This window comes from Labrus mixtus, chromosome 11, assembly GCF_963584025.1.
Source record: "Labrus mixtus chromosome 11, fLabMix1.1, whole genome shotgun sequence".
Taxonomy (NCBI): domain Eukaryota; kingdom Metazoa; phylum Chordata; class Actinopteri; order Labriformes; family Labridae; genus Labrus; species Labrus mixtus.
In genome coordinates this window covers 2,941,750-2,961,749 of record NC_083622.1, presented here as the reverse complement: position 1 = coordinate 2,961,749, position 20,000 = coordinate 2,941,750, and the positions used below count along the sequence as shown (strand labels likewise).

At 42.2% G+C, this 20,000-nt stretch overlaps 2 protein-coding genes and 1 long non-coding RNA gene across 3 annotated transcripts in view; 1 reads left to right on the top strand and 2 right to left on the bottom strand.

The window, feature by feature from the left end:
- Positions 1-18,746, bottom strand: part of LOC132983314 (oxysterol-binding protein-related protein 10-like) — a 37,701-nt gene extending 18,955 nt beyond the window's left edge. The window contains exons 1-6 of the mRNA XM_061049578.1: positions 18,295-18,746; positions 14,281-14,459; positions 12,469-12,542; positions 6,854-6,946; positions 5,449-5,791; positions 4,143-4,264 (exon numbers count right to left, since the gene is read on the bottom strand). Of these exons, the coding sequence (XP_060905561.1) occupies positions 4,143-4,264; positions 5,449-5,791; positions 6,854-6,946; positions 12,469-12,542; positions 14,281-14,459; positions 18,295-18,518 (1,035 nt within the window). The 5' untranslated portion in view covers positions 18,519-18,746. The remainder of the gene's footprint in view (positions 1-4,142; positions 4,265-5,448; positions 5,792-6,853; positions 6,947-12,468; positions 12,543-14,280; positions 14,460-18,294) is intronic.
- Positions 1-20,000, bottom strand: part of LOC132983361 (uncharacterized) — a 72,594-nt gene that overhangs the window by 28,889 nt on the left and 23,705 nt on the right. The gene's annotated exons all lie outside the window — the stretch shown is intronic.
- Positions 19,712-20,000, top strand: part of gpd1l (glycerol-3-phosphate dehydrogenase 1 like) — an 11,522-nt gene continuing 11,233 nt past the window's right edge. Inside the window, exon 1 of the mRNA XM_061049605.1 lies at positions 19,712-19,961. Within this exon, the coding sequence (XP_060905588.1) occupies positions 19,918-19,961 (44 nt within the window). The 5' untranslated portion in view covers positions 19,712-19,917. The remainder of the gene's footprint in view (positions 19,962-20,000) is intronic.

Sequence of the window (20,000 nt, the reverse complement as noted above, 5' to 3'; positions counted from 1 at the left end):
TGAGCACACATGACTGTTTTCAGCACAAACATGATCAGGAGACTGAAACATAACGGTATGTTAAAACACGGGTCACATGAATACATTATTTCATATTACGCCTAAACACACACGGCGCCTGATTCAGGGCTGTGAGCGTTGGAGCGAGTGGGACGCCGCTGAAGAATCAGAGACACTTGGCTATAATCTTGAGTTAATCCTCCTCCCATCAGATGGATTCAGGTTAAACTTGTAATTCCTCGTTTGCCGTCATGGCAACCAGGAGATTATAAGATCATCTGACTCCTAAACATCAGCACCTACACATGATAGACACACAAGAGTATTGATGTGTTTATGATATGAATCAATTAAATATGAGGTGTGTTGTTTTTTTTCTCCACAAACACTGATGAAGTTTTCTTGGCTGAGCTAATAAAATGAATGTGTGTTTGTCAAGAGTGTGTAGCTGCTGCTGATTCACGGTCCCTAAAGGTCTAACAACTATTTCAGCTTCTAGACTCCACCTTCACCTTTGTTGAAACCCACTACGGCATTAAAATGTGAGAGCAGATGATGTTGATGATGATGCTGAAAGCTGCAGAAATGCAAAGACTGCAGACTTAACACAAGTGTACAAGTTTACAAAACACCATGTACAGTACAGAGGCTTTAGTCTTTGTCGTCTCTCTTCAGCTGTCTTATACAATCAAGGTTAAAAAAAACGCCAAAAATGTAAATTAAAAAAAATGTTTACATAACGATGGATAGAAAAATTGAAAAAAATTTGAGGTAAACCCTTTTTTATGAACCTTAATGGCCCAGATATAAGACCTTTGATTTATTCCTCAACAAACACCCACCAAAAAAAAGTCTTATCGTCTGATTTATTTGATACTTAAATAAATAAATGCATAAATGCAACAATAAATTCCCAGAGGGAGCCGCTTATCTGGAGAGTGAGTTTACCACTCATGACTGAGGCCAGCTTTCACTCACAACTGCAGTGTCAGGGAGAGACACCAGGGGGAGACACTAGAAGGAGACACTAGAAGGAGAGACACTAGAAAGAGACACAAGAAGGAGACACTAGAAGGAGACACAAGAAGGAGACACTAGAAGGAGACACCAGGGGGAGACACAAGAAGGAGACACCAGGAGGAGACACAAGAAGGAGAAACCAGGAGGAGATACAAGAAGGAGACACCAGGGGGAGACACAAGAAGGAGACACAAGAAGGAGACACCAGGGAGAGAAACCACAAGGAGACACCAGGGGGAGACACAAGAAGGAGACACCAGGAGGAGACACCAGGGGGAGACACAAGAAGGAGACACCAGGAGGAAACACCAGGAGGAGACACAAGAGGGAGACACTAGGGGGAGACACCAGGAGGAGACACAAGAGGGAGACACTAGGGGGAGACACCAGGGGGAGACACAAGAGGGAGACACCAGGGGGAGACACAAGAAGGAGACACCAGGGGGAGACACAAGAAGGAGACACCAGGGAGAGAAACCACAAGGAGACACCAGGGGGAGACACAAGAAGGAGACACCAGGAGGAGACACAAGAAGGAGACACCAGGGGGAGACACAAGAAGGAGACACCAGGAGGAGACACAAGAAGGAGACACCGGGAGGAGACACAAGAAGGAGACACCAGGGGGAGACACAAGAAGGAGACACCAGGGGGAGACACAAGAAGGAGACAACAGGAGGAGACACAAGAAGGAGACACCAGGGGGAGACACAAGAAGGAGACACTAGAAGGAGACACCAGGGAGAGAAACCACAAGGAGACACCAGGGGGAGACACACCAGGAGGAAACACCAGGAGGAGACACACCAGGAGGAAACACCAGGAGGAGACACAAGAAGGAGACACCAGGAGGAGACACAAGAAGGAGACACTAGAAGGAGACACCAGGGGGAGACACAAGAAGGAGACACTAGAAGGAGACACCAGGGGGAGACACAAGAAGGAGACACCAGGAGGAGACACTAGAAGGAGACACCAGGGAGAGACAACAGGAGGAGACACCAGGAGGAGACAACAGAAGGAGATACCAGGAGGAGACACCAGGAGGAGACACCAGGAGGAGACACCAGGTGTATATATATATATGTCGTTTAGGGGATTTTTAGGGGATTGAATGATCCTCCATGACGGTGGAGGAGGAAGGATTTCTTCACATGAGGAGAGATGTGAAGATGTGAGGAGGTTTGAAGAAGAGTGATGAAAAACTCCTCTCATATTTGGAGTTAGGAAAATGTTTATTAGGTACAAAATAAATCTAATTGTATAGAAGTCTCTGGAAAGAATACCCTTCTTCTACTTTATTTATTGCCTCAGTATTTTCTGCCCCCTGCTGGCCATCAGACAGAATGCAGGGTTTAAGACACGTCTAAGGCTTTCTCTTTGCTTCATACTGACATTTAAAAAACACTAAAACTGTAAAAACACTGACATCAAACTGCTGTTTCCAATACGCGATATGAAGAGAATGTTAATATTTAAATGTGTTAATTACATAAGCACAAACATGCAGAGTGAAGAAAGATGGATACGATGCATAACAGACATGAGCACTTCACTGAGTCCATCTCTGGTCCAATGACTGAGATCGATGACGCTCATTAAAGGGAGAGGGGGAGGGAGCATGTGGGAATGCAGAAGACATTTGGAGAGAAAACTGGATCTCCACTGGAGGGCAGCTGGAGGGTTTAAAGAAAATTAAAGGACCACCACACTGTTTCTGGTGAGTGATTCTCTTTTCTACCAGCAATTCATGCTAGACCTTACTCTACAGAGACTGAAAACGATTGCTTTATACATGAAATGACAAAATATGAAATGCAAAAGGCTGGCCATGATGCAAGCTGCAGAGTTTTCCCAACATCCAGAAGAACCTGTGAACATCCTCTGTTTATAAAATATTCCTGTTTTTGGCGGGGTTACATATATAACATAACAATGTGTTATTAGGGCTATGATATACCACAGCTCTTTGGCCTACATGAGTTACAAACTTATAGAAAAATAACCGTACTGCACTGACGAGGTGGGGAAATGGTCAAATGTATTAGTTTGATTCTTTCTTTATTTACTGTATTGTGTGCTAAGAGCTCTTTTGGGTAACCTTAAAGGCTTTATATGTGATTTTTTTGATCCAGCAGATGTCGCCCTTGAGCACCAGCATGAAACCAAAACAACTCGCCCTGCGTCGTTGTGTTAGCATGCTAATGCTAGCAATCTTTATTATGCTCGTATCTTCACACTGCATGTAAATTTACCTGAAATGAGCGTGATCTAGAAACACAGTTAAGCAGTGAGTACAGTATGTTATTCTTCTTTTCTCTAGTCCCTCAATTAAACAACTTTTATACACGAGGGGAGGAGTCAGCCGGCCGTCCGGGCGATGTAAACAAACTGAAGATAGGACTCGGAAAACTCGGAAAACATCACAGACAGTGGGACTCGGGTGTTACACCCATTGTAGACAGTCATGACTCACAGAGTTATTTTCAGAGGAGATACTTGATTTCTATTACATTTAAGTGTGAAAAATCACATATTAAGCCTTTAAGTGTCAGTTTTCCTTCTGTATAATCATTGTTCATGTGAATCAGTCCTTTTTAGTTCGTTTTAGGCACAAAAACTAAAAGCTACATTTTGAAACTCATCATGGCGTCCAATAAAATCCAAACTCTAAGTTGGCATTTTGTTACTCAGAGGAGTACAATGCTGTTCTTCCTGTTTGTCCTCTCCCCAAGAGAGGTGACTCATATGTCTCAGGTAAGAATGTAGGATTCTCAGGAGTATCAAGTTTAACCTGAATTATTGTGCATTACTTTTCATTAGTATGAGCACAAACAGTGTTTTATGTGTTCAAGGCTCTGATGGTTGGGTGTTAAACTTTGCACTTTAGGACTTGCACAATGAGCATGGTGATAAATATGAGTGTTTTTTAAACTATTATAAAATCAGTGTAATTCACTTTGGACACTGAGGCCAAGTCCCACCGCACCAACGGGTGGAGCAACAAGACAACATTTGGTGTTTTTTTTTTGGATTTGAGAATTGTGCAGTGACTTATAATGGGATGTAAAGTATACGTTAAGGAGATCAGTGAGGTATAATAAAATAATGTAGAGTTTTACCTGAGGAGGACAGACTGTGTCTTTGTCTGTCTGCGATGAAGACTGACAGGTGGAGGAGGACGGAAGAGCTCCATTCTTCACCTTCTTCTCAGAGGCACACCGGGACCATCCCATAGAGGCATCTGAAGGAGGAAAAATAATCCATACTGTGTCAAGAACTATTAATCCAAAGATTTTTAAATAAAATACAAACAACGCCTCCTCGCATCAATTCAGCACTCAAGCAGCGAAGCTACAGCGGGTTTCATTAGTCTGAATGTGATTCATTACCTAACAGACTAACGGAGATGGACTCACACACATAATGGTGATAATGGTATTATGAAGATCGTCACCAGCAGTGAGACTGGGAGGAAAACTGTCATTGAGGCTCCTTGAAGGATATGAGGTCATTCAAAGGGTTTGTAACCACGGAGTGTAAGCATATAAAACAAGTTCATCTTCAGCTTTAAAATGATGTAAAACAAGATCAGTTTGGTTCTGAATTAGTTTAGCACCTTTAACAATGCATCGTTTTTTGTATGGTATAGCAACACATTTGGTCTGCACTCTTGTTTCTGCTCATATTGTTACATTTCTCTTTTCCTTTGATTATCTGACTGCTATGATTTCAATCAATAAATCAATCCGATTGATTCAATTGAGCCTAAAATCACAATTAAGGTTATTGTGCAGGATGCAGCAACAATAGAAAATTATTTAGACTTCTTCTTCCTGGTCTGACAAAGACAGACTTTTTTTCCCCCACAGTTTTAAGTCAGTTGGCATCCAGCTGGACATGTTGCTTTACTGCCCGCCCTCAGGTTTTAGTCCCATTCATTCTTGTAAAGCAGTCATTCCATCCATTGACCGCCATTTTATTAATTAATTTATTGCATTCAGTTTCTATGCTCCTCATATCTGGAACCAACTCCCAGAAAACTGCAGGTCTGCTGAAACTCTTAGCTCCTTTTTTTTAACTTTTACTCTGCACTTTTTTTAAACTCTTTTAATTTCTTTACTTTTATTTTATTTTTATTTTTATTTATTTAAATTAATTTCATTTCAATATTTTTTATTTGAACATATTTTCAGATTTAATAATTTCAGTTGTTTTTAAATTTTCTATTTAAATTTTTCTTTTCTTTCCTCTGTCTGCTGTTGATGTCTTGTGTGAAGCACTTTGAATTGCCTTGTTGTTGAAATGTGCAACATAAACAAACTTGCCTTGCCTTATATAAGTGACGTGCAGATGTCCGCACTTATCAAAATGCTGTTTCAACCCGTTAGGTGATTATGAGACGAAGACGTGAAAGAGATTTCTAACCTGTCCTCCCGTCTCTCAGCTCAGCTGCAGGAGCTCGTAGCGGGCTCTGGTTCTGGATGTGATTGGTGGTACTGGTGTGTTTCGGACTCTCACTGAAGCTGGGTGTCGGGCTCTGACTGCTGGACCTCAGACCTCCGGGCTCTGCCGTGTGCACACTCCTGGGCCTGACTCTCTCCGCGGGGGCCGACGGGCTCAAACCGGCTGAACTGTGGCTCAGGCTGGGACTGCCGATGTGGTTCTGGTTCTGGTTGAGAGCCTGGACCACGTTGTGCTGCAGCATGGAGAGACACCCACCCAAGCAGCTCAGAGTGGCTGCAGAGGTGGCCTTGAAGAGGAGCAGGTCCTTCAGTGGGAGAGGAGGAGAGAGAGAGATATATTATCTACAAAGACCCAACATGAATCCATCATGAGCACTTCTTTTTCAGATACTGTTTTTGTTGTTTCTGGTTTGACAAAGGCAAGTGACCACGCCTTACTTTAGAGACCAACACAGACATGGACACATAAATAGGAACAGGTACATACAGTTTCAATATCTCCTCGTTGTTCAGGGCACTCGGCTGAGCCCACACCTCCCATAGACACCATTACACACAGGTAAAGAGGAGGTCACGCTCTCACATGGTGTCTAATGCAATATGGGCAGGAGAAACTCCACACCTTTGTGATGCAATACAGCAAACTTTCAGGAGCAGGCCCAACACTTCAATTGGATTCCCCCGTCTTCGCTCGCACATTCTGCTCCCTCCTTCCTACCGTTATCTCTGTAGTCTTAACACATTTTTTAAAAATATACCTGTTTTTATTCCTGCTAGGCCCCAGGAAACTCCTGTCTGCTTTAGACACACATAGCTTTGCTAACCGCCCCTTATTAGTCAAAAGTCAAAGTCATCTTTAGCTTCAATTTTTGCAATACATACTGGACATACAGGGGGAAAAAAATATTACTTTCTCAAATCAGAGTCCAAGGACTGTCAGAGGTCAATAAGGGGGGCTACAAGGTGTCCCCACGGCATTAAACCAAAACAAACTGCTGTTTTTGGTGACAACTCTGCTATTCTGTAGCCTCCGCTCTCCTCCAGCGACACACCTCCAACCCCTCTACACTCACGTTCACATGGAGGAGTTATCATTTAGAACGCACCATAATTAAGCACCATTAAGTGCAAGCAGGGGACAAAATTGTCCTTTCGCTCGAGCTGCAATCACCTGTGTCCTATATTGTTGTGTTAGCAGGCTAATGTTAGTTAGCTCGTAGCTTCATATTGCACATAAATTGACACGGAGTGACCTTTTACTAAACACACTTATATAACATCCATATAAGCAGTGAGTAGATTATTCTTTTTTTCTCTGGTCCTTGACTAATGAAAATGTTGGCGACTGTATACACATGACATGTTACCTCATCCAGAGCAGAGAGCGGTCCTCTTCGAGTGGCCAGACACTCTACGGAGTTCACCAGGTTCTTCTGCTGGCCTTCATCTGGACTCATCGCCTGAACACACAGAAACACAGTATTTATGATATTCATGTTAACGTCAGCGTCATGGTAACAGCTCACTGACTGATAAAAGCAGCTCCTCTAGCTTACAGCACAGGAACAACCCAGGATTCTCACATTTTCTCTTTTAGCTTTGGAAGTTTGAGCGTGTCAGACTTTTACCTCTTAAAGGAGGGTATTACTACACATCATGTATGTGCTGTCACAATACCAGAGTTTTAGACATGATAGTCAGAATCAAACAGTAGTGATACCTGTTTTAATACCATGAGAACAAAAATAGAAGTCATAGACACCCAATATTTGGTGATTTCTTATTCAGGTAACCTCCTGCACAATCACGGCAAACAATAGCCAAAAATATACAATTTGTGAATAAACGTTAATTCATTCATAAGGTAAGGAGCGTTATCGAATAATGAGATGACTGAAAATGCCTTTCCTTATCCTTTACATGGGAGCACAATCAGCTAAGAGCTGCATTCAATCATTGCACACCAGTAGCATTAGTACAAAAAAATAATAATTTATGGCAATACTTCTTTTTTAAAAACATCACAACACTTCTCCAACAAAGCAAACACTGGATGCTGTTATTGTCTGGTTTTAAGTGTCTCTGGTAGGCAGGGAAATAAAACAGCGCAAACACAGGTTAGATGCAGACATATAAAAATGTCTCTTAGTGTGTAATTTCATGTGTTGTCTATCCTGCTAACACACACTCTCTCTCTCACACACACATACACACATTCTCAGACACTCTCAGTTACAAAAACCCACAGCCGGAAATTGTTCTTCACTCACATCACAGACTCTCAGGAGAGGCTGAGTCATCATCTCACTTCAACAGAGAGGAGCTAAAACAAGACTCAGTGTGATCACAGTTCAAATCCTGTGTGCAAAACAAACATACATTAAAACACACACTTCCACAGATACAACACATTCAAATCCTTCCTATCAATATCACAAGCTTAAACTTTGCGTCCGTAGTTTTGTAAAAACAAAATGTTTTCCCCACATCTAGGACCTTCCAGGCAGGTCTGGTAATGTCAGATTATGAAGAATCGCTCCCTGCTGTCTCCTAGATCCCTCGTTCACTCCCACGGCCGACAGCAAGCTCTCCATCATGTTTTACTCTTTTCTGCCATCAACATATTTTCAACATATATTTCATTCAAGTGTCCTGTGTGTCTTCAGTGGCACCGTGAAAGGAGAGAAGTTAAATTAGTCGGCTGGAGTGCGTTCATGTCAATAACAACGCTCCAGCCTGCAGGCGCACCTGGCTCTTAAAGTGAGTGAGAGCTCACACTCTGATTGGTTTGATCCACGTTATATCTAAAACACACCTATGAATAATCAAGCAACTTAAACCAACTTCTGTGTGCTCTGCAACTTTTTTTGTACCAGGCTGTGAAAATATGTATGTCTGTTGTAAACTTGACATTTCCACTTGGGGCCCTATGGGGATTAAATAGTTTTTTTCTGGCCTCAAGTGGAACTGCAAATTTTTTTTTGCATTTCTGCCTCTGCAGGTGTAACCTCCAGCCTGTTTGTAAGAGATGAGGACAGAATGAGGTCCGACAGTAAAGAGACAAAATAGGACAGAGAGAGGTCCGACAGAGTTAAGAGAGAGGACGGAATGAGGTCCGACAGTAAAGAGACAAAAGAGGACAGAGAGCGGTCGGACAGAGTCAAGAGAGAGGACGGAATGAGGTCCGACAGTAAAGAGACAAAAGAGGACAGAGAGCTGTCCAACGGAGTCGAGACAGAGGACAGAATGAGGTCAGACAGTAAAGAGACAAAAGAGGACAGAGAGAGGTCCGAAGGAGTCGAGAGAGAGGACAGAATGAGGTCCGACAGTAAACAGACAAAAGAGGACAGAGAGAGGTCCGACGGAGTCGAGAGAGAGGACAGAATGAGGTCTGACAGTAAAGAGACAAAAGAGGACAGAGAGCGGTCGGACAGAGTCAAGAGAGAGGACAGAATGAGGTCAGACAGTAAAGAGACAAAAGAGGACAGAGAGAGGTCCGAAGGAGTCGAGAGAGAGGACAGAATGAGGTCCGACAGTAAACAGACAAAAGAGGACAGAGAGAGGTCCGACCGAGTCGAGAGAGAGGACAGAATGAGGTCCGACAGTAAACAGACAAAAGAGGACAGAGAGAGGTCCGACCGAGTCGAGAGAGAGGACAGAATGAGGTCCGACAGTAAAGAGACAAAAGAGGACAGAGAGAGGTCCGACAGAGTCAAGAGAGAGGACAGAATGAGGTCCGACAGTAAACAGACAAAAAAGGACAGAGAGAGGTCCGACAGTAAGGAGACAAAAGAGGACAGAGAGACGTCCGATAGAGTCAAGAGAGAGGACAGAATGAGGTCTGACAGAGTCAAGAGAGAGAACAGAGAGAGGTCCGACCATAAAGAGAGAGGACAGAATGAGGTCCGACAGTGAAGAGACAAAAGAGGACAGAGAGAGGTCCGACAGAGTCAAGAGAGAGGACAGAATGAGGTCCGACAGTGAAGAGACAAAAGAGGACAGAGAGAGGTCCGACAGAGTCAAGAGAGAGGACAGAATGAGGTCCGACAGTGAAGAGACAAAAGAGGACAGAGAGAGGTCCGACAGAGTCAAGAGAGAGGACAGAATGAGGTCCGACAGTGAAGAGACAAAAGAGGACAGAGAGAGGTCTAACAGTAAAAAGTAAACAGACAGAGTCAAAAGACAGAGGACTTACGGAGTCAAAAGACAGGACGTAGAGATGTCTGACAGTAAACAGACAGAGGACCGACAGAGGATAGACTCTGTCTCTGCAGCCAGCTGACTCACATCCTTTTATTATAAATATATTCATGTGCTGCATAAGCTCTTTTTGTCCTCTCACTGTTTGGAACAAAGATCATCACAGTAAAAACTGGAGAGAGAGCAAAATCAGAGCTCTCTCTCTGCAGACACAGATGGAGACACAGACTGATATTTGGAGAGCCGAGGAGGAGTAATTGCTCTGTAGTAGTTTGTTAATCAGACTCTGTGAAAAGGAAAATATGTTTCAGTACATCTTGAAATGACTTTCCTTGTCTTGATGTTTAATAAAGGGTGACGAAGGCTACAGATACATTTGCACAAATAGTAATGAAAATGTTCAAATAATGCTAATTTATAACTATTACGTTTCATTTCAAAATATGATATTATTTTAAAATAGATAACACTTCTATTCATCTGCTTGCTCCCTCTGTTAAACAGCCTGTTCATAGTTAGGTGTGTAATGACAACACACATACACCAACGACTTAAACAAACTCTGTGTTTGTTCAAGACAAAAACTTTGATTGAAAAGCTCAGAGCTGACTTTGAAGCAGACGATGGATCCATCAGAGTGAAGTTCTCTCAGAACAACTCAGATTATAAATAAACCACGCGGTCCTTGTCACCTCTCCTCTTTATCAAAACTCTGAAGTCACTGCGAGGTCTCTAGAAGGACAAAAGCAGTGACAGGAAGCACTTTACTCCAATCACATCACTGAGTGTTCAGCTGTCTGAGCTCAGAGGAAGGAAAAGCGGGGCTGAATAAGCAGAATACAGCAGAGGGCCTTAAACATGCAAGAGGATGAAAATGAAGTCTGGTCCATTAAGTCCAGAAACCAAACCGGTCCGTCTGACCGAGCACTTCTCCGAACATTCAGAGGAGCTGTAATCCAATAAGAGGGCGGAGAGGAGAAGAGGATCAATGCATAAAGTATAAAGGATGAAGATCGATTTAAAGTCCAGACTGGTCTCACAGAATAATACAACAATGTCAAGCTAGTTTCTGCAGATCGCAACACGTTTTGTGTCACACCATCCAGACACTCATGGTTTATGTTCAAGAGACAGTTGGTGCTTTCACACTTGCACAAAAACTCTGACTTACCGACGTTTTTTTTTCTTACAATTGAGCTGCATGTGTGACAGCAATCAGATATTGTTTTCACTCTGACTTTACAGATGCACGGTGGTTGAAGTGGTTAGCGCTGTTACCTCACAGAGAGAAGGTTCCTGGTTCGACTCCCTGTTGTTTGCATGGACGCCGGAGTCGGTACAGTCCAAAAAGGTGACTCTGAATTGTGTGCATGTGAGCGTGGCTGGTTGTCTGTCTCTATATGTCAGCGCATACCCTGAATGGGCAAAGCGGTACAGATGGATGGACTCTGAGTTTACCCACAGTTTTTCCTGCTAGCCTCCAATTAAGTTTCTGCATGAATTCCAGGTAAGGTAATGTAAGAAGGCAGCTGGATATAATCAGGAAAGTTCACTGCAAGCCAGGAAGGGTAGGACATTTATAGACCGGTGTGCCTCCATCCAGATTCTCAAGACTGGTGCAAGCTCCATGTAAGTCATGAAACTGCTTCATTATGTTTTTCTGTTTGCAAGTATTTTCTTCTCAACTCTGTAGCTAATATTGTCAATGTGTAAACTGCACGTAGAATTCATATGAAGGCAGAATTTCTCATTGAAGCTTTAGCAGAACAGACTTTGCTGCTTCGTTCATCACTTCTGTGTCATTCTTTCAAAGTCGGGACTGTCTCCTGAGACCCCCCAGCCCTGCATGTCAAACAGGGATAGTCGCCCACTGTGAGGTGCAGAGAAACGTTTCAGGGGCAGTCGGCCAGAAGTTTACTAGAAATTTTCAGGAGTGCAAATGTTAAATAGGCTATTGTTTCATTAGCGAGGAAACTTTATTTAATATCGTAATGGATTTTTTTTTAACCAAAAGTCTTTCTTTCACTTAACTGTAACATTTGTTTTCATGGACAGACTTAGTCTCACTGGAAATTAATAATAATCTGTCCAAAAGAGGTAACTATTATTATTGAAGTGCACAAAACTTCCTGTGTTATCTGCATGTTTGAACACAAATGGATGACCTTTTCCCCGCGACTCGTCCCAGTACATTTTCTGCTTGAAGTCGGCTGAGCTTCTGTGTGAATGCAGCGGGTCATTTCAGGAAAATTTAACCAAGAGCGAGCAGGCGGGGGTGATGACATTCAAAATGTGTGACCAGCGAGCAACCAGTGAGTTTCAATAATCCTGCACTGATGAGGCTCTTTCTGCTCGTCAGAATGTTCTTCACCACTTGTTTGATGTTAAGAATAAGTCAAATTACAAGTAGCATTGATATAAAGGCTAAAAACATTCCTTATGATGTGGGACTCTGCTACGTCCAGAGTGTTGGTTATCTGCAACTTCTGTTTTTTACAACATCTCTTGCCCCCCTATCTGAGACCCCCCATCTCCAGTCTGTCAGGAATAACTTCACCCTGTGAGTCACATGTTTGAATGAGCAGCTCAGGAAGATTTCATGGGCAAACTGTCTGAAATGTTTTATGAGGACATGACGTGAAAATGTCTTTAGGGCGTCAACAAAATGCAACATTAGACTCTTGCGCCCGAACTGCAACCACGTGTGTGTGTGTGTGTGTGTGTGTGTGTGTGTGTGTGTGTGTGTGTGTGTGTGTGTGTGTGTGTGCGCGTGTGTGTGTACCTTGCTGTCAGAGTGGCGTCTGGAGCACAGTTGAAGCTGAGTCATCCATAACTCCTGCTGCTGAGCGTCCAGAGCTGACAAGAAGAAGAAGATCGCACAGTGTCAGAGTGTGTGTGAGTGTGTGTGAGTGTGTGTGAGTGTGTGTGAGTGTGTGTGTAATACACACATACAGTTTCCATTGTTGTGCAATACCGTCAAGTTTACGACCTTTTATCACGATTGCTTTTTAATCCTCTTATTTCTTCCTGTTTATTTCCGATCATTCCTCCGTTGTTTTCATGGTCATTGCTTGTTTATTTCAGTGTTCTGTAAATACACCGACATGACTCCATACTTGTTATCAAGGTTGTCAAATGTTTCGATGCTTCAACACTTTTCTGTTACCACATGTTTTAAAACGATACAATCTCTGTTGTTTTAATTATCGATACTATCAGTAAGCTTTGAGAAAAAATGTAAATCTTCTGTCAGTTTCTTATTCAAAAGCTTCAGCATATGAAAGAGAGAGAGGGCACAGTCTTTATTACAGTTATGTAATGTACAGTAATGTCATGTTGCTACCGTATGTGTGTATAACGTAAACAGTGTGCAGGAGTTCGCTTGCAATTTTTAGAAATCAGAAACAAGAAAAAACTCAATATTGGGAGTCATTTTATCGATTTTTGTTCAAAACAGTTATCGATATTGTGGGTTTTTTACTATCTCATTGAAATGCATTAAATAGTATCGTCTTAATATATGTGTTTCAACGAGAAAGGTTTGAAGGTCATAGTAACTAGAAACTATCTTGTTTGAACTCTAACTAAGTGCTAACATGATATTAGACCACACGTTTGACTTCTTGCTCGTGATGTCTCAATCTGAGTCCAAATTAATATCATGTCAAAAATGTATTTAAATTCACATATCTGCACAAAACACAAAAGCATGGACCATTTTTGTGTTTGTACGTACTCAGTGATGATGTGATTTGTGGGCGTGGCCCAACTGATGGCAGAAAGATAGCCAGCAATAGCATGCAGACAGTTCATGTCACAAAGTTATCGACCATCTAAACGCCTTCTCCATTTATTTAAAATGTTTGGAAGTGGAAGACAATTTTTTTTACAGTAACAAGCTAACACTTAGCAATGGGGGGAGGTTTCCTGACCCGTACTCTCTGTCCTCTCAGTGGGTCAAGGATCCTACCAAATGACCAAAATTACAGTGTGGACAGACAGATTTCTTCTTACACCTTGTTGAGAAACCCAAAATCTGTACTTAAGGAAACCTCATAGAAGAGAAATCGCTTGACGCATTCAATGTTGTACTTCGCAGTAATGTCGAGGACATTGAATTCCAAAACTTGGCCGATGGTTTTTGGTGCATTAAGGATCGACGTACTGCCTGGCCAGAGGCAAGGACAAGAAACGCAGCTATAGAAGATGTATGGACGTCTGCGTTTTATATAAAAAGGCGACGGTATTCTATGGAAATTGAGGTCTGGTTTTTTACAGTCCTATTCTGACTTCTGACTGCACAACAAGACATCTTCCCCAGAGATCTGTCCCACTTCTCCATGTCTCTGCTCAACTTTCTGAAACTCTTTGAAAGCTTCAGTCACAAACACTCCAACAGCCTCGATTTAAAAGTCTGCGTCAAACACAAACTTACATCCTAAAGAATATAGCCTACTAAATATACATTTTCCTTTTTTTATAGAGTATATTTTGGGTTTTTTTTGCACAGCAGGAGTTTAAAAACACCACACATGTGACATCAGATTATTCACTGTGGTTTCTTTTGAACAAAGCATGAAGACACATCTCTCACCTCTCAGTTTGTACATATCCCCGGCGCTAGATTTGATCGTGAACATGTATTGAAACTTGTCACTGGAGATCACCATCGCTCCGAGGAGGGGCAGGAACCCTCGGGGGGGTCGCTGATTTTTACTGACTTCATTCAGAAAGTACTGAAGCTGACCGGCTTCTGGGTCCAGAACAAAATACCTGCAAAGAGAAGAGAGAGGGAGAGAAAAAAAAAGAGACAAGAACATATCTTTAATTGGCTGTAGTTAGGTCAGCGCTGAGCGTCGCCTGACTCGTCTCACATCCAGCACTCTGAGTCTGATCTCAGACGATACTGAGTCCCCGAGAGCAAACCAAACTGTGCAGATCTTTTTCAATATAGTGAATGTGTAATACGTGTTGTTTGGGGTTTTCATTGGTAAGTGCTTCTCTGTTTATATTTGGATGTTGTTTGTATTGGTTTTGTGTATTGATTCTACTGTAGATCTTATTTTTACCTCAACTTGTATTGCCATCTCAGGTTTTGTTTATTGTCTTATTATTATCTTGTGAAGTGTTTGAAATGTTTTTTTGTGCCTTTGTAAAGCACTTTGAATTGCCTGGTGTCTGAAAGGTGATTTATAAATAAACTTGCCTTGTAGAGGAAGCTAAACCCTCCATAACCATTTTTCCAAGGCGACAAAAAAGTGTGTGATGTAACTCGATGTGATGCAATACGATGGGTCGGGATGCAGTATTTGTAATGTGTCGTTTTAAAAATAAATTAAATCCCAATGTATTAGTATTGGAATCAAACCCATCCCATCATATCTACTGGCATTGTTAAGTAATGTTTATATAGTATCAAACCGTATCGTACTGTATCATATGGTGTTGTATCACAATCTGTGTATTGTACTGAATATTTGTATCTTATCACATCATACAGTAAAGATTGTATGGCATCTCATAGCAATGATCACATGGTTTTGTTAGGTATGGTATTATCGTATCACATCACATCCAAAAGAAGGTATTGAAATGTATCTCATTGTAAAGTGTCGTATCTCGTGTAATGATATCAAACAGTACATTAAGGAACGTATGGTATGTGGTTGTACTGTATCGCATCATTTCGAATCGTATCACATCCCATCGTGTTGTATCGTACTGTTTCATACATATATCGTCTCGTACTGTATCGTATTGACTCGGGCTGGGAATCTTTGGATGTCTCACGATTCGATTTGATTTTGACTCTTGGGGTCACGATTCGATTCAGATTCGATTTTTGATTCAAAACGTATTCTGGATTCAAAGTCTATGTTAGAATGAGTCCATACTTCGGGATCGACTCCAGTCGTCTGTGAGACTGGCTGAATCTGACTGATTAGCTCAAAAAAAACACGATTTTTGGAAGTTATGAATCTCAGAAGATAAGAATCACGATTTTTAATCACACGTCTAGTATTAACCGTTTCACACCGTATCACCTATCATATAGTAAAGACTGTATCGTATCCTGGCCTCAGGTCCAGAGGTCTTGGTCCTGCTTCAGAGCCTGCTTGGTGTTGGTGTGTGGCAGATTGAACAAAGCCGCTAAACAAATCAATTCCAAGTCTTCCTCTGGAGACAAGGATGCCGCCCAATCATAAGGTGTTGTAGATAAAGACAACAGTCCATTGAGAGGATCTAAACCCACGAGCACCACTAGGCCACCCCCCTCTGCTCCTGATTCTATGACGCTCCTGGTCCCTGCAATGATAGCTAACTCCAGGATAAAAAATAATGATATAATGACGTTTGAGCGCTGCAAAGTTTGACAAGTTCTCGAGGCTGCAGCTGTCCTTGGGGACAAAAAACTGTTATCATTAAACTCTATGTGTATCGTGAGTAAACCGCAGAATAACAACATAATCCCCTCTGACTGTGAGAACAACAATGAAAAAAAAAAAACAATCAGGGAGGAGATACAAAAATGAACCAGCGTCATCGGTCCTCAGGCTGACACACCAGAGATATTCATTTCATCCTCAGAAACACACGCAACCTGCTGACACACACACACACACACACACACACACACACACACACAAACTTTAATTTATCTTGTATCTCTGAGTGCAAGAGCCAAGTACAGCGCTGTGAGTGAGTGAGTGTGTGTGTTTGAGAGGAAGTAAGTACACCGCACGCTGTCAAAGTGTGATCACGGATCTCATTACACGTTTGGATGCTTTTCCCATCGATCCACTTGGACAGTAAAAGAGAGAGAGGGAGGACGGGCGGTGAAACAGTGAGAGGGCTGGAGAGGAGGGGGGGGGGTAAGTATTGAGATGCAGGAGAGGAGTGCAGGGCTTTCCTGATCCTGGATGACTCATTCAGTGTTTGTGGGACTCCCACCCACACACCTCCTCTGTGAACACGTCTGAGCTTCAGTTCATTCACTCAGTCTGAGCAGAAGAAAACTGTATGAATGATGACATGATCTGATGGTTTAAAGGACGGTGCCTCAGGTGGATGATGCCTGAAGTTGGTTTTGATGTGACCTTGAAGAAATGTCGACTTATAAAGAGATATACATTGGTAGTGCTTTTTGTTATTTCTCTCACACAGAGAGAATTCGATTGACATTCATGAAATAATACACCTCACTCAAACATGAGGAATGGATAGAATTCGATTATAAAACGATGTGGCCTAAATGGGAGAGTGCATGGCTGTATTTGTTCAATGCAAAAGAGGTGAATTAAATCCAGGCGCGGTCCAGGAATAACATCGGGCCCCTCCACCGCAGCATCCCCTAACCCTGCGATATTACTACAACTGCATTACACTAACGACCCGTTAAAAGCGTTACTATACAGATTGTCAAAATTGTCCTCCTTCTATACTTTGCGATGCCGCATGTTTTTAAAGGATATACTGATGATACTGTTGAAAAGATCTGAAGCTTAAAAAAAAAAAATCAATTTCATAAGAAAGGTGTGTAAAAGAAGAATGAATCCTTAAAACTACATACATGTTTTCAGTAATTAAAAGTTGCCGATGTATTTGTGCAATTTAGACAATGTGCAGGAGTTTTCTTGCAATCTTTAAAAAGGTCTATTTTTGTTGCCTTGGTTATTAAACAGGTATCGATATCTTTTGTTTTTGTTGCTGCTAGAATCATATCGCAGCATCGTGACTACTTCAAACTACTTTCACTTTGAGTTACACCTTTAAAAACTGTATGGCAATTTAATTATGAAATAAATTGGTATCTGCATCTTTTTTGGAATTTGAATCAGTATTAAGCATCTAAAATGGTAGGTCCTCATTTGGTCTCTCCTCAGGACCCACCAGCAACGACTTTATGAGAAATCGAATTAAAAAAATAGTGCAGCTTAGATGGAAGAAAACAAACATGTTGATAAGACGCCTCGTAGACTTTTTGACACCATTTTCTTTTTCCAGGCAGACATTCTTGACCTACTAAAAAACGTCTGCATGACCCACTTTAGTTCCAGACCCACCAGTTGGGAATCACTGATCTAAAAAAAAAAAAATGTAAGAAAGATTTTAAGAATTAAGAGTCGTGTTCGTCGTCCAATTTGACCTTTCCTATGACTTAAAGAGCAACAAATCAATACAAAAACAATGTTTCATCCCAAATAAGGGCCCGTTCCTCCTCTATTGGGGCCTCTGTAAGGGTCCCACCTTCCCCTCACGCCCATGTCTCAAACACTCACATCCAACCAAGAAAACATGATCTATTTTCAAAAGAGTCTAACTTCGGTAGACTTCGATATCAATGTGAACATATACTTGATTTGTTTTGTGAATGAAGCCCAACTTATAAATAAAATAAATAGATCTTTAGAAATAGATTTAAGAGTTTTCCTTCCACTGAAGGAAATTGTAAAAATGTGGATGTCATATATAGATTGAGTGGGATTCACTGCTCTGATCCAGCAGGGATATTATATAATACCATAATGATTATTTAAGCGACATGTGTTTTTCTTAATCCCCTACAGAATAAAAACAACACCTCCCACTCCCTCCCTCAGGTACCCACCTGCTCTGCCAGCCCTGGAGCAGGTTGGTGTACTTCTTCAGGACCCCCTCCAGGTGTCGCTTGCTCCGGGCTGTGTTGTGTTGCGGATGGACCGGCCGTGAGTCGCCGCCGTCCGCGGTCCCGGACCCGGACCCGGACCCCCCTCTGCGCTCCGGAGCAGCCTGGCCGACTTGCTGCTGCTGCTGCTGCTGCCTCCTGCACGAACTCCAACCACCGGGCTTCATCCTTCTGCTGAGTGTGGAGGATGCTCCTCAGCCGTAAACAAGAGGAGGAGGAGGAGGAGGAGCAGTAGTAGGAGGTTTAACTCACAGATTCAGGTGGAATTTTTTAAAGTGGTGAAACCACAAGAGAGCAGAGGAGAGTGTGCTGTGCTCCGACTCTGTGACACACAAGGGGGATATTCCGACTATTTTACTGCGGTGCGCGCTCTCTCTCTCTCTCTCTCTCTCTCTCTCTCTCTCTCTCTCTCTCTCCCTTTCCCTCTCTCTCTCCCATATCTCTCTCTCTCTTTCTATGACGTTACTGCGTTTTTTATTTTGGAAATCCCGGGTTGGTCACTCCCCCTCAGCCTGGGATACTCCCCCCCCACCCCACCTCCCCCTCAGCCGGACATACACACACACACACAACAATGCAGTAACACTAGAAAGCATCATCCGAGATGTATCACACCGTGGCTTTATGCAATGGATTATTAAAACGAGCACACAAAGGCTTTAAACACAACTCCTCCACATGATCACACAGAGTCACGTTTTAAGTTCAACATGCACATCATTTTTCTTCCTGTCCAGCATTGTAAATGTTTACATTTGTACCCCTATCATCTGATAAAGTTGCATTATTAATACAACCTTAAAACACTTTTTTTCATACAGTTTCTGATTTGGTGACACTTTTGTGTTATTACGTGTTTTTATTTCATTCATGCACGATTGTAGGAATGCAAAGAAACTAATTAAACAGATGCAAATCAAGCAACAAGGTTGTTTTTTTAACATGGATAATCGATTTTCCACATTCTCACCATAAATTAAATCAAGCCACTTGCACAAATGAAATGGTTTATGAGCAGATCTGGACAGAAAACTCTAGATATAAAGAGTAATATGTGCTCCTTCTCTGCAGGGACAAACACTGAGATGTGTGACTAAATGTGCCTACCTCAAACAAACCTGTCCTCTTTAACATCCTCATAACAGAACAGGTTTGTTTTACACTCTTTATCATTAAATACGATCTCTGCTGTATGACGTAATCCATGATCTATATGATAAAGTGACAGAACAAAAGACATGATCCATAATTAATGAAGTCAGCCCGTTATGTAATATAAACCAGTTACGTCAACGTTTTCGTGGAAAAACTACAACTCCCGACAGGTTTGTGTGCGACGGGCAGTGACGTCATCAGAAGAAGACGCTGCGTTGGCCGGGATCATCGCGTCCCCCTTTCTTTCTCTTCTTCTGTCTGTTCCTCAGCGGTTTTCTGGGTGTGTGCGTTCATGTGTGTGTGTGTCAGCTCCTCAGGTGTTTCTTTAGATAACAGTCACACACACACACACACACACACACACACACACACACACACACACACACACACACACACACTGCAGCTGCTCACATGGCCGCTCCGCTCAAAGTGTGTATCGTCGGCTCCGGTAACTGGTAGGTACTGATGATGATGATGATGGTGATGGTGATGGT